This window comes from Protopterus annectens, chromosome 1.part1 (genome assembly GCF_019279795.1).
Source record: "Protopterus annectens isolate FY-2018-M chromosome 1.part1, PAN1.0, whole genome shotgun sequence".
Classification (NCBI taxonomy): Eukaryota; Metazoa; Chordata; order Ceratodontiformes; family Protopteridae; genus Protopterus; species Protopterus annectens.
Window position 1 is genome coordinate 1,987,677,894 of NC_056726.1, and position 16,007 is coordinate 1,987,693,900.

General features: G+C 40.8%; 1 protein-coding gene across 1 annotated transcript in view; it reads left to right on the forward strand.

Moving 5' to 3' along the window:
- Positions 1-16,007, forward strand: part of LOC122816787 (dynein axonemal heavy chain 8-like) — a 9,517,065-nt gene that overhangs the window by 2,936,361 nt on the left and 6,564,697 nt on the right. Inside the window, 2 exon segments of the mRNA XM_044089814.1 lie at positions 7,168-8,181; positions 8,541-10,028. Coding sequence (XP_043945749.1) covers positions 7,168-8,181; positions 8,541-10,028 — 2,502 coding nt within the window.

The window sequence follows — 16,007 nt, forward strand, 5'->3', positions numbered from 1 at the left end:
AATTTGATTTTAACATCCTTGATTCTTCCTCCCTTTGAACCTACGGCTTCCTGTTCTTTAAAGTTGCTCTCTTGGAAAACTCTCTTCCTAGTTGCCATAAATTCTGCTAGGAGAGTATCAGAACTCCATGCCCTTTGCATTTGTCCTCCTTATCTAGTTTTCCAGAAAGACAGGGTTTCTCTCAGAACTAACCCGTCCTTTTTGCCAAAGGTGGCTTCTCAGGCAAATTTAAATCAATCTATCGATCTTCCAGTTTTATTCCCTAATTATTCTAACAGGGCAGAGCAAAAACTGCATTTTCTGGATGTTCATCGTCAGCTCCGTTACTATCTGGACAGAACTAAACAAACTAGGAAATCTGATCAGCTTTTTCTGTCCTATGCGGAAGGTAAAAAGGACCTTCCGGTATCCAAAGTAACCTTGTCTAGATGGCTGTCCTTTGTGATTACCTGTATCTATCAACTCAGAGGTAAAGAATTACCTTCTAAGCCAAGAGCCCATTCAACCAGAGCTTTAGCTACATCAACAGCCTTTCAAGCTAGATTGCCAATAGATTCTATTTGTGCATCAGCCACATGGGCCTCTCCTCATGCCTTTATTACACACTACAAATTAGACATGGCCTCCAGAAACAGGGCATATTTTGATTCCACCGTTCTCAAGAGCCTGTTCCGATGAGCCTCCCGGGATGAAGGTGCTAGGGACGTGGTCCCATCCAGCAAGAATGAAGGTGAGATTGACAACTTAACATTGAGAAGTTATGTACCTACCATAACATTCCATGTTAGTTGTCTTCTTCTCGCATCTCACCCGCCATCCCCCTAGCCTGGATAGACCGAAAGGATTTCCCTTTTTTTTTTTTTTTTTTTTTTTTTTTTTATCAGGGTCTTCACCCTACACAATTTGAAGCCTAAACTGCTTATCCTTGGGTAGCTATAGCTTCAGGTAATGGCACAAGGGAGTTTTTCCCCTTCTCCTTCTCTCCCTTGGGTTGGGAGGTTAAAATTGCTATGTTCTCAGCTACCAAATGAGATCTGGGTTGTTAGCGCCTAGCATCATGGGATATAGGGTTGCCTCGAGCCGGTAAAATTAGCTCTCGAGCTTTAGTATAGGCCGAGTCGGAGCCGAGGATCGTCTCCGAACCCATCCAGCAAGAAAGAAGGCGAGAAGAAGACAACTAACATGGAACGTTATGGTAGGTACATAACTTCTCATTTCTTGGCATTGAGCTTGAGCCCATGGCTCTGGCACCAAGCATCTGTTTCTGTAAGGCTCTTTTGTAGAGTATCCACATCATTTGGGGATTCAGTAATGGCTCCCAGTTTGCAGTCATCTGCGAACTTTGTTAGCCAGAGTCCCTTAGTGTTGGCCTGTACTTCAGAGAAGTAGATGCCAAACAAGAACGGTCCCAGGACTGAACCCTGAGGTACTCCACTTGTCACTTGTCTGGAGCTGGATTTGGATTAGGCTACTTTTACAGTGTGGGTTCTATCCCCTTATTTCTCATTAGTTTCTTCCTTTTGTTGTAGAGTTTGTTTATGGCAGGGGACCACCAGATTGGCTTCTTTTTTTGGAGGAGAGCATCTTGGTTCTATTGGGTATGACAAAATCCATACATCACATATGTTGTTCTATAGAGTATAATCAAACCAACATTACATAAATTTGTCAGTTCTTGCCTTCTGTAAAACCTCCTCCAAAACATTTTTCTGCATGTATTGTTCCCACAAATTCGATTTTTCTATGTAATTTACTCCTACCCTTGTGAAAAGGTTCCACTTCCTGTTCTTTTCTCTCTCTTACAGTATTCACTATTTCAAGAATGGCTGGTTTAGACCTTGATTTTCATTTTCTAGTAATTGCTTTTTTTGGCAGCTACCAGAATTAAACCTAATGAGGCCTTACTCTGTCTAGGCAGTTCAGATCCTATACACCAGCTAAAACAAAAATATAATTTCCTTAATTACACTCATTTGCCCACCTAGTATTCTTGAAGTAAATTTTAAATTTTGCCAGCTTATTGCACTCTAAGAATTATGATCCCAAGTATCTCTTTCTTCCCCATTACACTTCCAGCATTTGCCATCTAATTGCCATTTTTTTAGCCATTATAGAAATAAACTCTCTATAATCCTGGTTTAAAATTTTAATGGGCCTACATATAGCTAGATTTGAAGGATCTTTGCAGTCTTTAGGTATTACAGCCATCACAGCTTTTTTTTCCAGGATGTTTGTGCCTTTCCTCCTTTTAAAATACTGTTAAACAAAACCTTCCCGGTTGTTATCATTTTCTTCTCTCCTGCCTTCCAAACTTGCACTGAAATACCATCTATTCCTGGAGACTTTCCTGCAGATTGGTTATGCATCACCATTTTTATCTCATCTCCTCCTGTCTTAACTGTTAATTGTTGAGTCTCATCTACCTCTAACCATAAATATTTCCATTTGTATTTTTTTCTTGATTTCATCACTTCTCTGCTTTATACAGATATTCATGTATTTTTCAAAATATCTTTAATACCTCTACAAGATTTCTGGTTATTTTTCTTGTCATAGGTTATCTACATTTTGCAGCAACCTGTTCTACTTTCTTTTGGTTGCCTAACAGCAGTCTTCTAAACTCATGCATATTATCCACATACTCTCTTATTTTCTCTTTAGTACTCTGCAGTTGCACCTCTTCTTGTTCTGTGAGATTCCTTTTATTCTGTAATTCTTTAACTTTTGTGAGCCCCTCTAAATAATTTTTGTTACTTCATAGCTATATCTCCCTTTTCTTTTATTTCTACCCTATTTTTAAACTCCCCTTTCATTTTATCCCATTCATTAGCTATAACTTCTGGAGTACTCTTTTATCTTCCCTAATAACTCCCAAATGATTTCCACTACAAATTCCATAAATGTCTATCTTTTTAACAGATAGGTGGGGAGAAGCCAGTGTTTCATCTTTATTTTATTACACTGCATTATTTTAGTAATTACTGGCCCATGATCTGAAATAAGTTATTGGATGTGTATCAAAGTTCTCAATGAAATGCACATACATGTTCCTCTGAAATATAATTTCTGTCTTGTCTAGCCCAGTTATTATGCCTTGGGGAATAATATATAAATTCTGTTTGAGTTTCTGCTATGGAATTCACATTTTCCATACTAAATAGTTTCAAAAATTTATTCAGAAATGTACCCCTTTTTGTTGTATTTTCCCTAGTAGCCCCCATCATTGTTTCAAATTAAATTCCAGTCCTCACATATAAGTAATATTTCCTGTTGAAAGCTGATTGTTTCTCCCAAAGTTTTTTTAAGTTCCATAATAGCAATTTTAGGTGGAATACAAATACGTGCCAGCCTAATCCTCATCCCTTGCCATTAGCTTCTTACTACCACAAATCTGCCATTATTATATTTTCTTCTTCTATCACTGTTAAGAGTTCCTCTAGCAATTAATATAAGCACCCCTCTTTTCCTTTGCCCCTGATATTCTACTGAATATCCCTCCTGAAATGCTTTCTTTATCAAATTCGCATGCTCAATTATTTCCAAATGTGTCTCCCGTAGTATTGCTATTTGTCCTCTACATTTCTTAATGTAATTAAATATTCTTTTCTTTTTATCTATATCTGTGAGAATCTTCATATAACAAGATGATATGGAAAGTGTCACCATTATGATAAGAACTCATTATTCCTACCTGTTACTGTATATATGCCATCTTTTTTGAATATATAATTCCAGCTTTTGTAATACATGCACCTACTAATGTTTGGCAGGTTCATCCTTTATATGTTTTTTTCTTATCAGTATCAGAACCATTTTTCAAGATGTTTTGTTTTATTGAAAACCCTCAAAAAATCCTCAGAACAACCCCATAATAAGTTAACATAATACAAACACATAAAACTATGTACATATTCAAATAACGAAGTTTAACACTCCTAATAGGAACAATTGTCCCACGTGTACAGCTACAATACAGGCCTTAATTAAGTTAAAATTGAGGTTATTAATGCTAAGACACATTATTACTTATGCTTTTACTTAAAATAATTGATGTCTATTCTTTTTTATCTTTATTCCTCTCCCAGATGTGAAAACAGCTTGCATACTTTCAGAAGACATTAACTTTTATCTTTGAAGACACCAGTGTTCTGGCTTTTTTATTGCCTTATTATCAATTTGTCTCACAGAGAAAAAAAATGTAGTCCTCAGGTGTAGGCTTCTAAAGAGAAGCTAAAACATTTTTGCTATAGGAAAACTTTGCATTAAATTAAGTATTTTCTTATTTACTTGTTTCCACTTAAAACAAACACAAAGGCCTAACCATAAACCCAACATATTAGTCATAGGAGACACCATTGTGAGAGAGACAGATGTACCCGTCACCAGGCTGGATAAGGATAAAGTCACAGTTAGTTGTCTGTCAAGTGCTAGAATCCACCATATCACACACGCACTCAAGTCTCTCAACAAGTACTGTTATGACTCTGTCGTGGTCCATGTTGGGGTGAACGACTTAAGTCATACCCCCCTGGACTATATGAAGAGAGACATGACTGAGCTCGCTGAATATGTGTCCTGGGCAGATATGTCCCTAGCCTTAAGCAGCATTCTACTGTCACCCAGAAGAATGCCTCAATACAAACAGAAAATGACTGACTTTAACAACTGGCTTAGTGTCTGGTGTCATTCCAGGGGGATACATTACCCGACAGTTTGGGAAGATATGATCGACAGACCATGATGCTTTGCTAGAGACGGTCTGTATTTGTCTCACTTGGGTTTCAGGCTTCTGGCAAAGGCCCTTGCCTCCCCCATAGTACCTTTTTTAGGAAAAGTCCTGGGGTCGATAAAATCAACATAGGAATTTCAACAAACTGCAAATTAAAGGTCATGCTGCTAAACGCTAGGAGTCTAAACATGAAGCTGCACTCATTGCAAGCATTCTTAACCCTGGAAGATGCTGACATTTGTGCAGTCACAGAAATCTGGTTCAAAGCTGCGGAGAGCACCCCAGCCTTACCTAGTTACTCATCCTGTCATACATTCAGACCCCAAACTGTGGGCAGTAAAGCCAAAGGAGGTGGAATTTCAGTGTATATTAAAGACACACCTCCAGGCTGGTCAAACAGTATGATGCTCAGGAGACACTCCAGCTGCAGTTAACCATTGACATGACCCCTATTCAAATCATAGCTAGCTACAGGCTCCCAAATTTGACTCAGGATGCCCATTTCACTTATCTGGACCTCTTTGACTCTATCAAGATTCAACCCTTTACCCTGATCCTGGGTGACTTTAACTACCCACCTGCAGACTGGAAAAACTACTCATGCTAGAATGCAAATGCCCAGAGATTCCTTTATTTTATCAATGCAAATGCCTTGGAGCAGCTAGTCGATACTCCCACAAGAGGTGATAATATCTTGGACTTGGTATGAACCAACATGAGTAACTACTGCAGCACCCCTACAGTATCATCCTCCCTGGTAAGATCTGACCATAAAGTGGTCACTTAAGTCAGCATCTCCCCTGACCCCCCCTCCCAGCTAGGGTCAAACATAAAAACTTCTCCAAAGCTGATTACATCCTCCAAAGGGATGGTATAAACAGCTTCACAGCCCCCTCCCCCTCTGTTGGAACTGAAACCAATGTCCAAATCTATACCAACATACTATACGAGCACTTGTATAGATGCATAGAATCAGGAATACCTGACATGACAAAATCATCCTCCACAAGGAAGAGTAAACCTATCTGGTGGACATCTGTAATAAACTATATAACTAAAGGAAAAAATTGCTGTCCAGGACCAAGAAGCAGCAGGTGCCCAATTGGAAGCAATGTCTCCTTAGCCTGAACAAGCAAATAAGAGCACTAGTGAAATCCTCTAAAGCCAACTTTTGAGTCCAAATTGGCCACATCTGCTAGAGGCGATCATAATGCCTTCTTCACATATGTCCTCAGTCTCAAAGGAAGCACCCAAATCTGTTCTGAACTGGTGGTCAAGGACTCTATATATACAAATGCTATAGATAGAGCCAACCTACTGGGTGACAGATTCAGTGAAAACTTCACCCCTCTGTCCCCCCAATCCGTAAATCAGGACATCCCCAGTACCTGCCCCCCTCCCCTTTATCTCTAGGGAACAGGTCATCACTGCCCTCTCAAAGGAAAAAAATACAGCCTCCATGGGACCCGAAAACATCCCAGACTGCATCTTACATGAACTCGGGTATGAACTTGCAGCACCATTAGGCACCCTATTCAACCAAAGCTTTGTCCCAGCCAAGTGGAGAACAGCCACTGTCATCCCTTTGCACAAAGGTGGAGCATCCACCAATCCAGGAAATTATAGACTCATCAGCCTAACTAGCCTGATCTTCAAGGCCATGGAATGGATTATCATGGACCTCATTAACAGGGACATTGGCAACCTCCAAACACTCGACCCCACACAGTTTGGCTTTGTCAAAGGGGAGGTCATGTTTGTTAAATTTGGTCGACTTCTTTGAGACAGTAACCAAAGCCATGGATCAGGTGAAGATGGTGCACACCGCCTACCTTGACCTGGCCAAGGCCTTCAACACTATTCCCCACTCAGCATAGTAGACAAACTCTCTCAACTAGGTATCATTCTATATGTTACCAGATGGGTAGCAAATTGGCTCACTGATAGAACCCACCTAATCAAAACAGGGAAGCCACCTCAAGCAGTAGACCCGTAATGAGCCGCATACCCCAGGGATTGGTCTTGAGGCCTCTGTTATTTGGGATATACTTCTCTGAGGTGCAGGCCAAAACCAGTGGGCTATGGCTGACCAAGTTTGCAGATGACTGCAAGCTGGGAGTGGTCATAAATTTCCCAAGTGATGTGGACGTCCTCCAAGAGTGTGTCACCGAAACAAATGACTGGTGCCAGAAACATGGCCTCAAGCTGAATGCCAAAAAATGCATCATCATCCCCTTTGGGGAGAGTGATGTCCCCACATATTATCAGATTAATAACAACGTCCTAAGCACAGAATCAGTCATGAGGGATTTGGGCACCCAGGTTGCTAGCAACCTGATTTTGACCACCATGTTACTTCCATTATACGGAAAGCTTTCTGTATGGCACACCTCATAAGTAAGGGTATTTCATCTCACTGGGTAGTTGCACTACTTTAGATTCCATACCACCGGGACAACGTACTCCAGTTATATCTACCGGTGAAAGCATATCTAGCACTTCTAACTCTCTTCTTTCCAACAACGGAACGCAACTCATGCGCTTGAACCCTACTGCGACTGGTTCCAGTGAACAGAGTAACCAGCTGACAGTCGCAAATGACATTATTCCTGAGCGTATTGTCGATACTGGCTCACAAGGGCAATTGAGGTCTAATGGCGTTGGGGAGCTTATTGGAGCTCCGATTTTTAAGGATTGGATCGAGAATATCAACCACCTTAGATTTGATAATTTCAACAACACGGAGCAACCGGCTCCCAACGCGGATACACAGGAGGTGAGTGAAAAAGAGTTTACCAATAGTCTCAAACTTCTTGATAATAAATTGCTGAAGATCAAAAAACTCCAACTTGAAGTCAATTACTTCCAGGAGTGCTGTAGACAACGTATTGTGCCTAAAGGCTTAAGGCACCATATTTATCCAACTGGTCTGATTCTTAACTCACTTTTCCACACTGAGTTAATGAACTTGTTCAACGAGCAGGGTTTTGCACTAATGGAATGTATGATTAAACATTACAGACTTCAGATTTTAGATCTTAGTAAAGAAGTTGAGACTTTAAATAGTTACATTACGAATCATTTGGAATTCAACAGATATAGGTTTGACTACGACAGAATTTTTTCATCTATTGAACAACTTTTGAATAAATTAAAGTATACAAAAAATAAAAAGTTGTCCAGAGACAGACTTGCGTATGACCAAGACAGAGCATACCCCAAACCACCAGGGGGTAATAATGTACCTAATGACACTATAGTGAATGAAGTTACTACCTTTGAGACTTTTATTGACGAACATGACACCAGCCTTGAACCGAATTCTAGCCCTTTTACGGACAGATCTAATACCAGAAACAACAATACTTGGGCGGGCCGTTTGAGGAACGGCAGACAGTTTACACCTAACAGGAATTACCAAGACGATCAACCGACCACTTCGACTAACCAGGGTAATAGCTATAACAGACAGAACTAAGGGGCTATTCCTAAGAAACATTATGCCAACAACCAGAATAACCAGCAGAATTTTTACCAACACCAACAACCAAAAAACCAATTCGGCCCAACTTACAAGCCGAAGAGATAGACTGGGCAGGTATTAAGCCCAACATCGTGCATAATACTGCAGGGGATTTTGTGATTTATAACTTTTCTTGTATTGATATTGATCCTTCCTTGGCTGACATTTTTTCCAGGGGACAATCGTTTGTGCCTACTAAAAGTATGGATTTAGCGCAATGTATTAAGGACACTAAATTATTTGTTAGAAAACTTAATTTAAGTATTCTTTTTGAGCATGCTCCTTCAGTTAACCAACCACTCAAACTTGTGAGTGAATATAATCCTACTTTACATCCGACATTGTCCACATTTGAAGACATTATGGAGCTAGATTTGCGTTGCATCAGTAACACACACTCTGGAATTTTTAGAAAAAACAGGCAGAGAAGCAATATCAGCAAGGAAGAACGTATGTTATTAGCCACTTTTAAAACACTGAACATTAGGGCCATCAAACCCGACAAAGGAGGGGGAATCACTCTATTTGATAATTTTGATTATATTGACAGAGTGGAAAATATTTTAGCCAGTGAAACTTATAAGGAAGTATCCTTAAATGAAGTAAATACAGCATACAGATTGATAAAAGGTTATTACAGTGACTTATTTATGGACGGTTATATTGACTTAGACAGTTATCATTATATTAGCATGAATTGGCCCAGGATTCCAACTATGTTTGCAACACCTAAAATCCACAAGAGTATTTCAGACCCCCCATTTAGGCCGCTTATAGATGGCCGGGATTCCATAACATATGCATCAGCCAAATTAGTAGACAATATTTTAAAAAAATACTTAACAACGGAAGTTCAGATTTGCAAAGACTCTTGGTCATTTTTAAGCAGCCTTAATGACATACCGTACCATGCAGAGTACAACTTTGTCACTGTAGATGTTATTGACCTATACTCTTCAATTCCACATTTAGAAGCTATAGAGTGGGTAAATCTTTTTTTACTTAAAAAAGGTGCTTCAACAAATGAAATATTTACAGTGACTACTTTGATTGATATTATTCTGACCAACAACTTTTTTACTTTCAATGATAAACTGTATTTACAAAAATGTGGAGTTGCGATGGGGTCACCGCTTGGGGGTAGCTTGGCTAACACAGTTATGGCTTACTGGGAACATCAGTTTGTGTTCAATAATGTCATTTGGACTCCTTTTATCAAGTTTTACACCCGCTTCCTGGATGACATTTTTATTCTCTTTGAAGGTGACCACAGTAGAGCAGTAGACTTTTTAGACCTTCTTAATAACACTACACACTTTTTGAAGTTCACCTTTAACTTTCAACTAGTTTCCATTGATTATCTAGATGTTAACTTATCAAAAGACACGGTTAACAATCAATATTTCTCTAAAATACATAGGAAGGTGACTTATTGTAACTCCTATTTGCATTTCTCCAGTCTCCATCCAATCACACAGAAAAAGTCTATTGTTAAGGGCCAACTGATACGAGCAGCCCGAATGACTACTTATAGCAATGACTTTGATTCTGAATGTGATTTACTTACTAACTTTTTTAGAGAGAGAGGTTACCCGTATGACTTTGTTGAAGAGATTGTGGAGGAAGTTAGGTTGAAAAGGCTAAATGGAATTATTGTCCCAATTTTAAATAAATCTTTTGATCAGGGACTACATGTTACAGTGGACACCTTAGTAGAAATTAATCAAACACACCCCCCGATAGAAAGTGGTAGTCTTGAGCCTAAACTCCTACTTGGTAATGATTTCAGAATCAGTTTTATTACAACTTTTAATACAGACAGTGACTTAATTAAAAAATTGTTATTCAAAAATTGGGCTGTTATTCAACAAGACAAGAGTATTTCACAAAAATTGTGCAACCTCCCGAGAGTTGTTTATAGAAGGGGGTATAATCTGAAAAATATCCTGGAAAGCAATTCCATTAAATCTTTTAATAGGAAAAATGGAATGAAAATTTGTGAAAATTGCAGTATGTGCAAATACATGTATAGTGGGGAACGGGTTACTATTAACAGCAAGAAGTATGAGATTAGACACAAACTCAACTGTTGTTCCAAATTAATAGTATATGTGGCTTTATGCTCATCGTGTCCAGCTTTCTACATAGGGAAGACTGAACGACAATTTAAGGAAAGAGTTTATGAGCACACATATGCTATACAGAACAACAAAATGGAAAACGCATTATGTAAACATACATCTTTGTACCCAGGGCATAGGTTTGTTTATTCAGCATTGGATCAAATTCAGACTAACATTAGGGGGGGGCCCTACAACCTGTTGTTAGAAGAACGTGAACTTATGTGGCAATGGCGTACTAATGCCTTTTGCCATCCAGGCTTAAATGACCATTGTAATATAGGTTGCCTGCTCAAACTAAGGAGTCTGAATCGTAGTTAAATCTTAGCTAATCTTAGCTGACCTTAGTAATTATACTGTTTATAGCACTTTACTGCATATTTGCCGTCCAGGCTTAAATGACTATTGAATCACAGGCTGCCTGCTTATATTAAGGAGTCTGAATTGTAGTTAAATCTTAGCCAATTTTAGCTGATCACAGTACTTATACTGTTTTGAGCATTTTATTATAGGATATTTGATGTTCACATATATTCTATATATGCTTCTCTATTTAGAAACAGTAGAATGTAATTATCCAGTATAGTCGTTATTAGTAACTTTTTTACCATTTCTTCTACCTTTTGCTTAGGTATTCACTGGTTACTGTATTCTATTTACCTCCGTCTATCTCTCATTGTACAGCTGTTCTAGAGTGGCCCAAGTTTAGATAGTTAGATAGTGGCTCACTACTGTATTATTTTATTTTATTTTATGACTATGAATTACATCTCTGTTTATTACAGATTTGTTTTAGTTTTTGTTTTAAACTACATACTATTTACTATCTGGGTTTGTAATGAAACATAGTATTTTATTAATATTTTTGTAAGGTAAACAATAATATGAGTATGTTCATGTCATGTATTATATATGTATCTTTTGAAGCTGCTAGTTGTGGAAGTTGTAAAGCTTCAGTGCTTTCTATTTTGGCGGTTTTTTAATTGGAAGATTGCTAGTTAATTGCCTTCTTAAATGCAATCTGTTTGTGACGTGAGGGTATTTAAAATGTGTATTGAATCAATTTCTTTGTCTGAGGAAGTTGCTCAACCTGAGCGACGAAAAGCGCTTTACCTGCATTACTTATTAAACCTGTTCCTGTCTTCGAGCGGTGTGTTGGACTTCGTTTTTTGATTTCTTTGGTATTTCATCCAGGGACAAGGAGGTCATAACATCCCTGTATTCTTCCCTTATAAGGTCTGTTATTGAGTACAATTCCCCCTTCGGCATGTACCTCGCAAAACACATGCAGCAGCTGGAGAGACCACAGAGGTTCCTCACCAGAAGAATCCAGGGCCTCAAACATCTACCCTACACAGATAGGCTAAAAACCCTGTCCCTCTACTCAGTTTGATACAAACGCCTCAGAGGTAACTTCTGTCTGGCATACAAAGCAATCTGAGACCCCTCCTTGATGGGAGTGCTGCATATCCGCAAGTCAAGCTCCACTCGAGTAACTCACACACGTGACCTCAACCTACTCTGTGACATCAATAGGACTTGTTGGCAGGGCAGATTTGTGTCCCAGAGACTTCCACATCTGTGGAATAGACTCCCTCTCCACGTCAAGCAGAGTACCTCATCATCCCTTTTCAAGTGCAACCTGGATAACTGGATGGGAAACAGAAAACACACCCCTGGGATTCCACACGTGTCCCTGCTGGACAGGGACTTTGAGTGCTGACTTGTCTAAACATGGGCTAAACTCTTGGCTAGGCTATAAGAGCCTCAGGGCCAATCACCTAGTAACTTCCTATGATAACTGGTTATTTGATTAAACCAAGTGTCTTATTTCAGACATTCACCTATGCAACAGTAAGGAAAAACATATCAGTTCTACATATATTATGATCTATGTACTTTTATACCCCATCTGCCATCTCAACAACCCAAGATTACAGCCTTTTAACTTACACAGTCTTTTGTCTAGCCTTTTTATCTCTTTTTGCATCGCAGTACCTACATTTGTTTATACTAAAAAAGAAGAAAGAAATATAAAAGAAATATGACATCTATTTACTTTAGTATTTTTATTCACATGCAAGAACAACTAAGGATGCTACACTATAAAATATGCAATATGAAGTTGTTAAATCTTGCAGTTTATTCTCACTGATGGGTTTGGAGCCACTCCTTGGCTCCGACACAGCCAATAGCAAAGCTCAAAGTTTGCCAGTAGCTCGAGACCATGCCCCTTATCCCGTGATGCACTGCTGGAATTACCTCAGATCTAGTTTGCTGTGGCACAGATCTCAGTGTTCCAGATAGCTCAGACCAATATTAATCGATAGATTCATCTATTTGCAATTTTAAAAACTTTTTTTCTTGACTTTCTTGATAGGATAGTATATATATATATATATATATATATATATATATATATATATATATATATATATATATAAAATCTATATAGTTTTAGGCTTGGACTTAGTTTTAGATAAGTGCCCTGTGTTGGCTTGTTTTGTCTATAGTGTTGGCCTTGTATTTAACCACATTCTTAAGAGTACTTTGATGATAATTTCTTCAGTGTGTTGTTTCAATTGTTTAAAATTGTTTAAATTTATAATAGAGATGTCTGACGAGAAAGAGAAGCCACATCCTAAATCTGGCTTCAAAAAATGTCCGGATTGTGGACAAAAAATGTCAGTCACTGACGGGCATGTTCAATGTGTTTATTGTCTGGGTGCTAAACACCTCCAAGACTCTTGTAGTATCTGTCATTCCTTCTCTTCCAGGGTACTTTTAGAGAGGAGGAGGAAATTAGTGGATAGAAGTTTACTTCAGCACCCTTTCTCGGAAGCACTGGGTGACCAGGATGGTGCTATTAGATCCTCAAAGTCTTCCAAGTCTTCAGGCGACTCGAAAGCTTCGAAAAAGGCTAAAAAAAAATGGAGAGTGTAGGTTCATCGGTTCCACTGTCCTCGGAACCGAGTGTCCCTTCTGTTTGGAGCCATTTTCTGAGATTCCCTCATCTCCTCTGCTCCAATCAGCACTCTCGGTGCACTCCTTGAAGTCTTCTGTCAGCCTCTCATATCTGGATATGGACCATTTGGTGCAGAAGCTTTTTCGGGCACCAGGCCTTGCCAAATTGTTGTAGGCTCCAATGCCTTCGTCGGAGCCGAAGACCATTAACCCGAGCTTGACTACTCCTCCTCCGAGCCATACTGGACTTTTGGAGCCAAAGGAGCCTGACCTGATGGTTGTTGAGCCTTTGGAGCTGAGTCCTGCACCGGTGTTATGAGTTTCATCTACTTGGATGTCCTCAGCGCCGACCGGGGACTCTATGAGCTGACATTATCCTGTCGTGTCCGGGGAGGATAGTCGTACCGATTTCTCGGTGCCGACTCTTCCTCTTGGGGTTCGGCTCGGATGAGCTCGGCTCCTACCTCGGGCTCTGAGCCCATGGCCTTGGTGCAGGATGATCGGACGGTCCCTTCGGATCCGTCTAACCCTTCTCGTCGGAGCCATGGTGCATTCGATGCCATGAGGAGAGTCCTGTCTCCAAAAGCATCATCAGCATCAGGTCTGGCTTCCTCCTCCCCTCAAGCACCTGTGTCCGCTTCTGCTTCTACCGGTCCACCCAAGCATAGAGACCCTGAGCCTCAAGTAGCCCCACAGGGCACCCCCTGCTCTTCTGAGACCTCCCCAGATCCCCCCACTGAGGAGGTACCGAGGAAGAGACTGTTCAAGAGAAGGCACTTGGACTCCCCACAGGAGTCTTTGACATCTGACACTGACTTGAATGAGTCAGAAGGGTTCCCTCGATCCCCCTCTGAGGATATCTCCTTTGCGAAGATAGTAGAGATCCTTGATCAGAGGGGCGTTTGGCAGTCCAAAAGCCCTACAGAAGATGAGTCAGTGCTCTTGAAGGCTTTCGGGTCTCAACTTTCCACTTCTTGTGTGTCTCCGCCTTATGATGAGCTCATGGAGCTGATCTCTCATAAGGCGTGGGAGTCTCCGGAGGTTATGGAACCTTTCCCTCAGAAGCCAAATAAGTTTATCCCTGCCCCAGTGGACAAAGCCTTTTTGACTAAGGGAGTGCCTGTTGATGCCATGGTGGTGGCTGCAGCCACCAAAAAAGGAAACGTCTGAGACGTCCTCATCTATCCATCCTCCTAACAGAGATTCCAGGATCATGGCTAGATATGGGAAATGCATGTTTAGTTCAGCGACCTTTTCACTTCGATCACTGAACTATTTAACCCATTTTACAAGACTACAAAGAGATCTTCTGAAAGGGCTAGGAGATACTTTCCAGCATACGGTAGCTGCAGGGGTTGCCGACAAAGTTAACACACTGCTCGCTACCCTAAACTTGATTGTGAACTCGTCCATGCGTCTCGTATCTTACGCAGCTGATGGTTCGAGTAGAGCTGCTAGTTCAGGCATTGCTCTGCGTAGACAAGCCTGGATGTATCTCTGTTCCTTTGCAGAGCCTTTCAAGTCTTCCTTTATCAACACCCCATTTGATGGCTCATCCCTGTTTGGGCCCAAGGTAAAGGAAACTCTAACCAGGTGTGAGCAGGAAGGCAAGACTCTATCTGCAGTTGGAGTCCATTTTTCTACCCCTACTCAGCCCTATCCCAAGGGCCCCAAGGGTGGAAAGATGTGGTTCTGAAAAGCACAGGGAGCCTTTCAGGAAACACATGGAGAAACCCCCTCTAGAGGCAGAGGAGGGGGTTATAATGGAAGACGCTGCCCGCACAGCAGGGGAGATCTGCAGCAACAGGGTGACAGAGACTAGTTCTCTTATCAGCCCTACCAGCGCTCCTGAAAGGAGACCTGACTGTCCGGCTCTGGAGGCAGTCGGGAGTCACTTATCTTTGTACCCAGAAGCCTGGCTAAGCATAACATCCGATACCTAGGTACAAAGCATCATTTCCAGAAGGTATTTCATACCATTCTCTTCCCCTCACACTCCTGTAAACAGAATCCCAGATGTTCCACCCAGTCTCAGGGAACAAGCAACTATAGAGGTCCGCAAGTTGCTAGAAAAAAAGTCATCCAGCCAGTCCCAGCAGACCAAGTTGGATTCGGAACTTACTCAGGATTCTTTTTGGTTCCAAAGAAAACAGGGGACTGGAGACCTATCTTGGACCTCAGCAGACTCAACCAATTTGTAAAAAAAGAGAAGTTCCGAATGGTCACGCTTCAGGCCATTCTTCCCTTTCTAGGGAAAGACGATTGGATGTGCTCCATCAATCTCAAGGATGCGTACTACCACATAAAGATGGACAGATGGTTCAGAGATCACCTGCATTTCCGTCTGGGAGCCAATCACTACCAGTTTCGAGCCCTGCCCTTTGGTCTCATTACAGCTCCCAGAGTGTTCAAATGCATGGCAGTGCTTACGGCTCACCTGAGGTGTCTAGGATTCCAGGTGTTTCCATATCTAGACGATTGGCTCCTGACCGCTACCAGGCATCAATTGATTCAGGCAACACAATTTACTCTGACACTCTGCCACCACTTAGGTATCATAGTCAACTTCGAAAAGTCTGCCTTGTCCCCATCGCAGCATACCGTCTTTATAGGAGCAGAGTTAGATACCTCAACCACCACTCTACGTCTTCCAGTCGAAAGGGTCTCACTT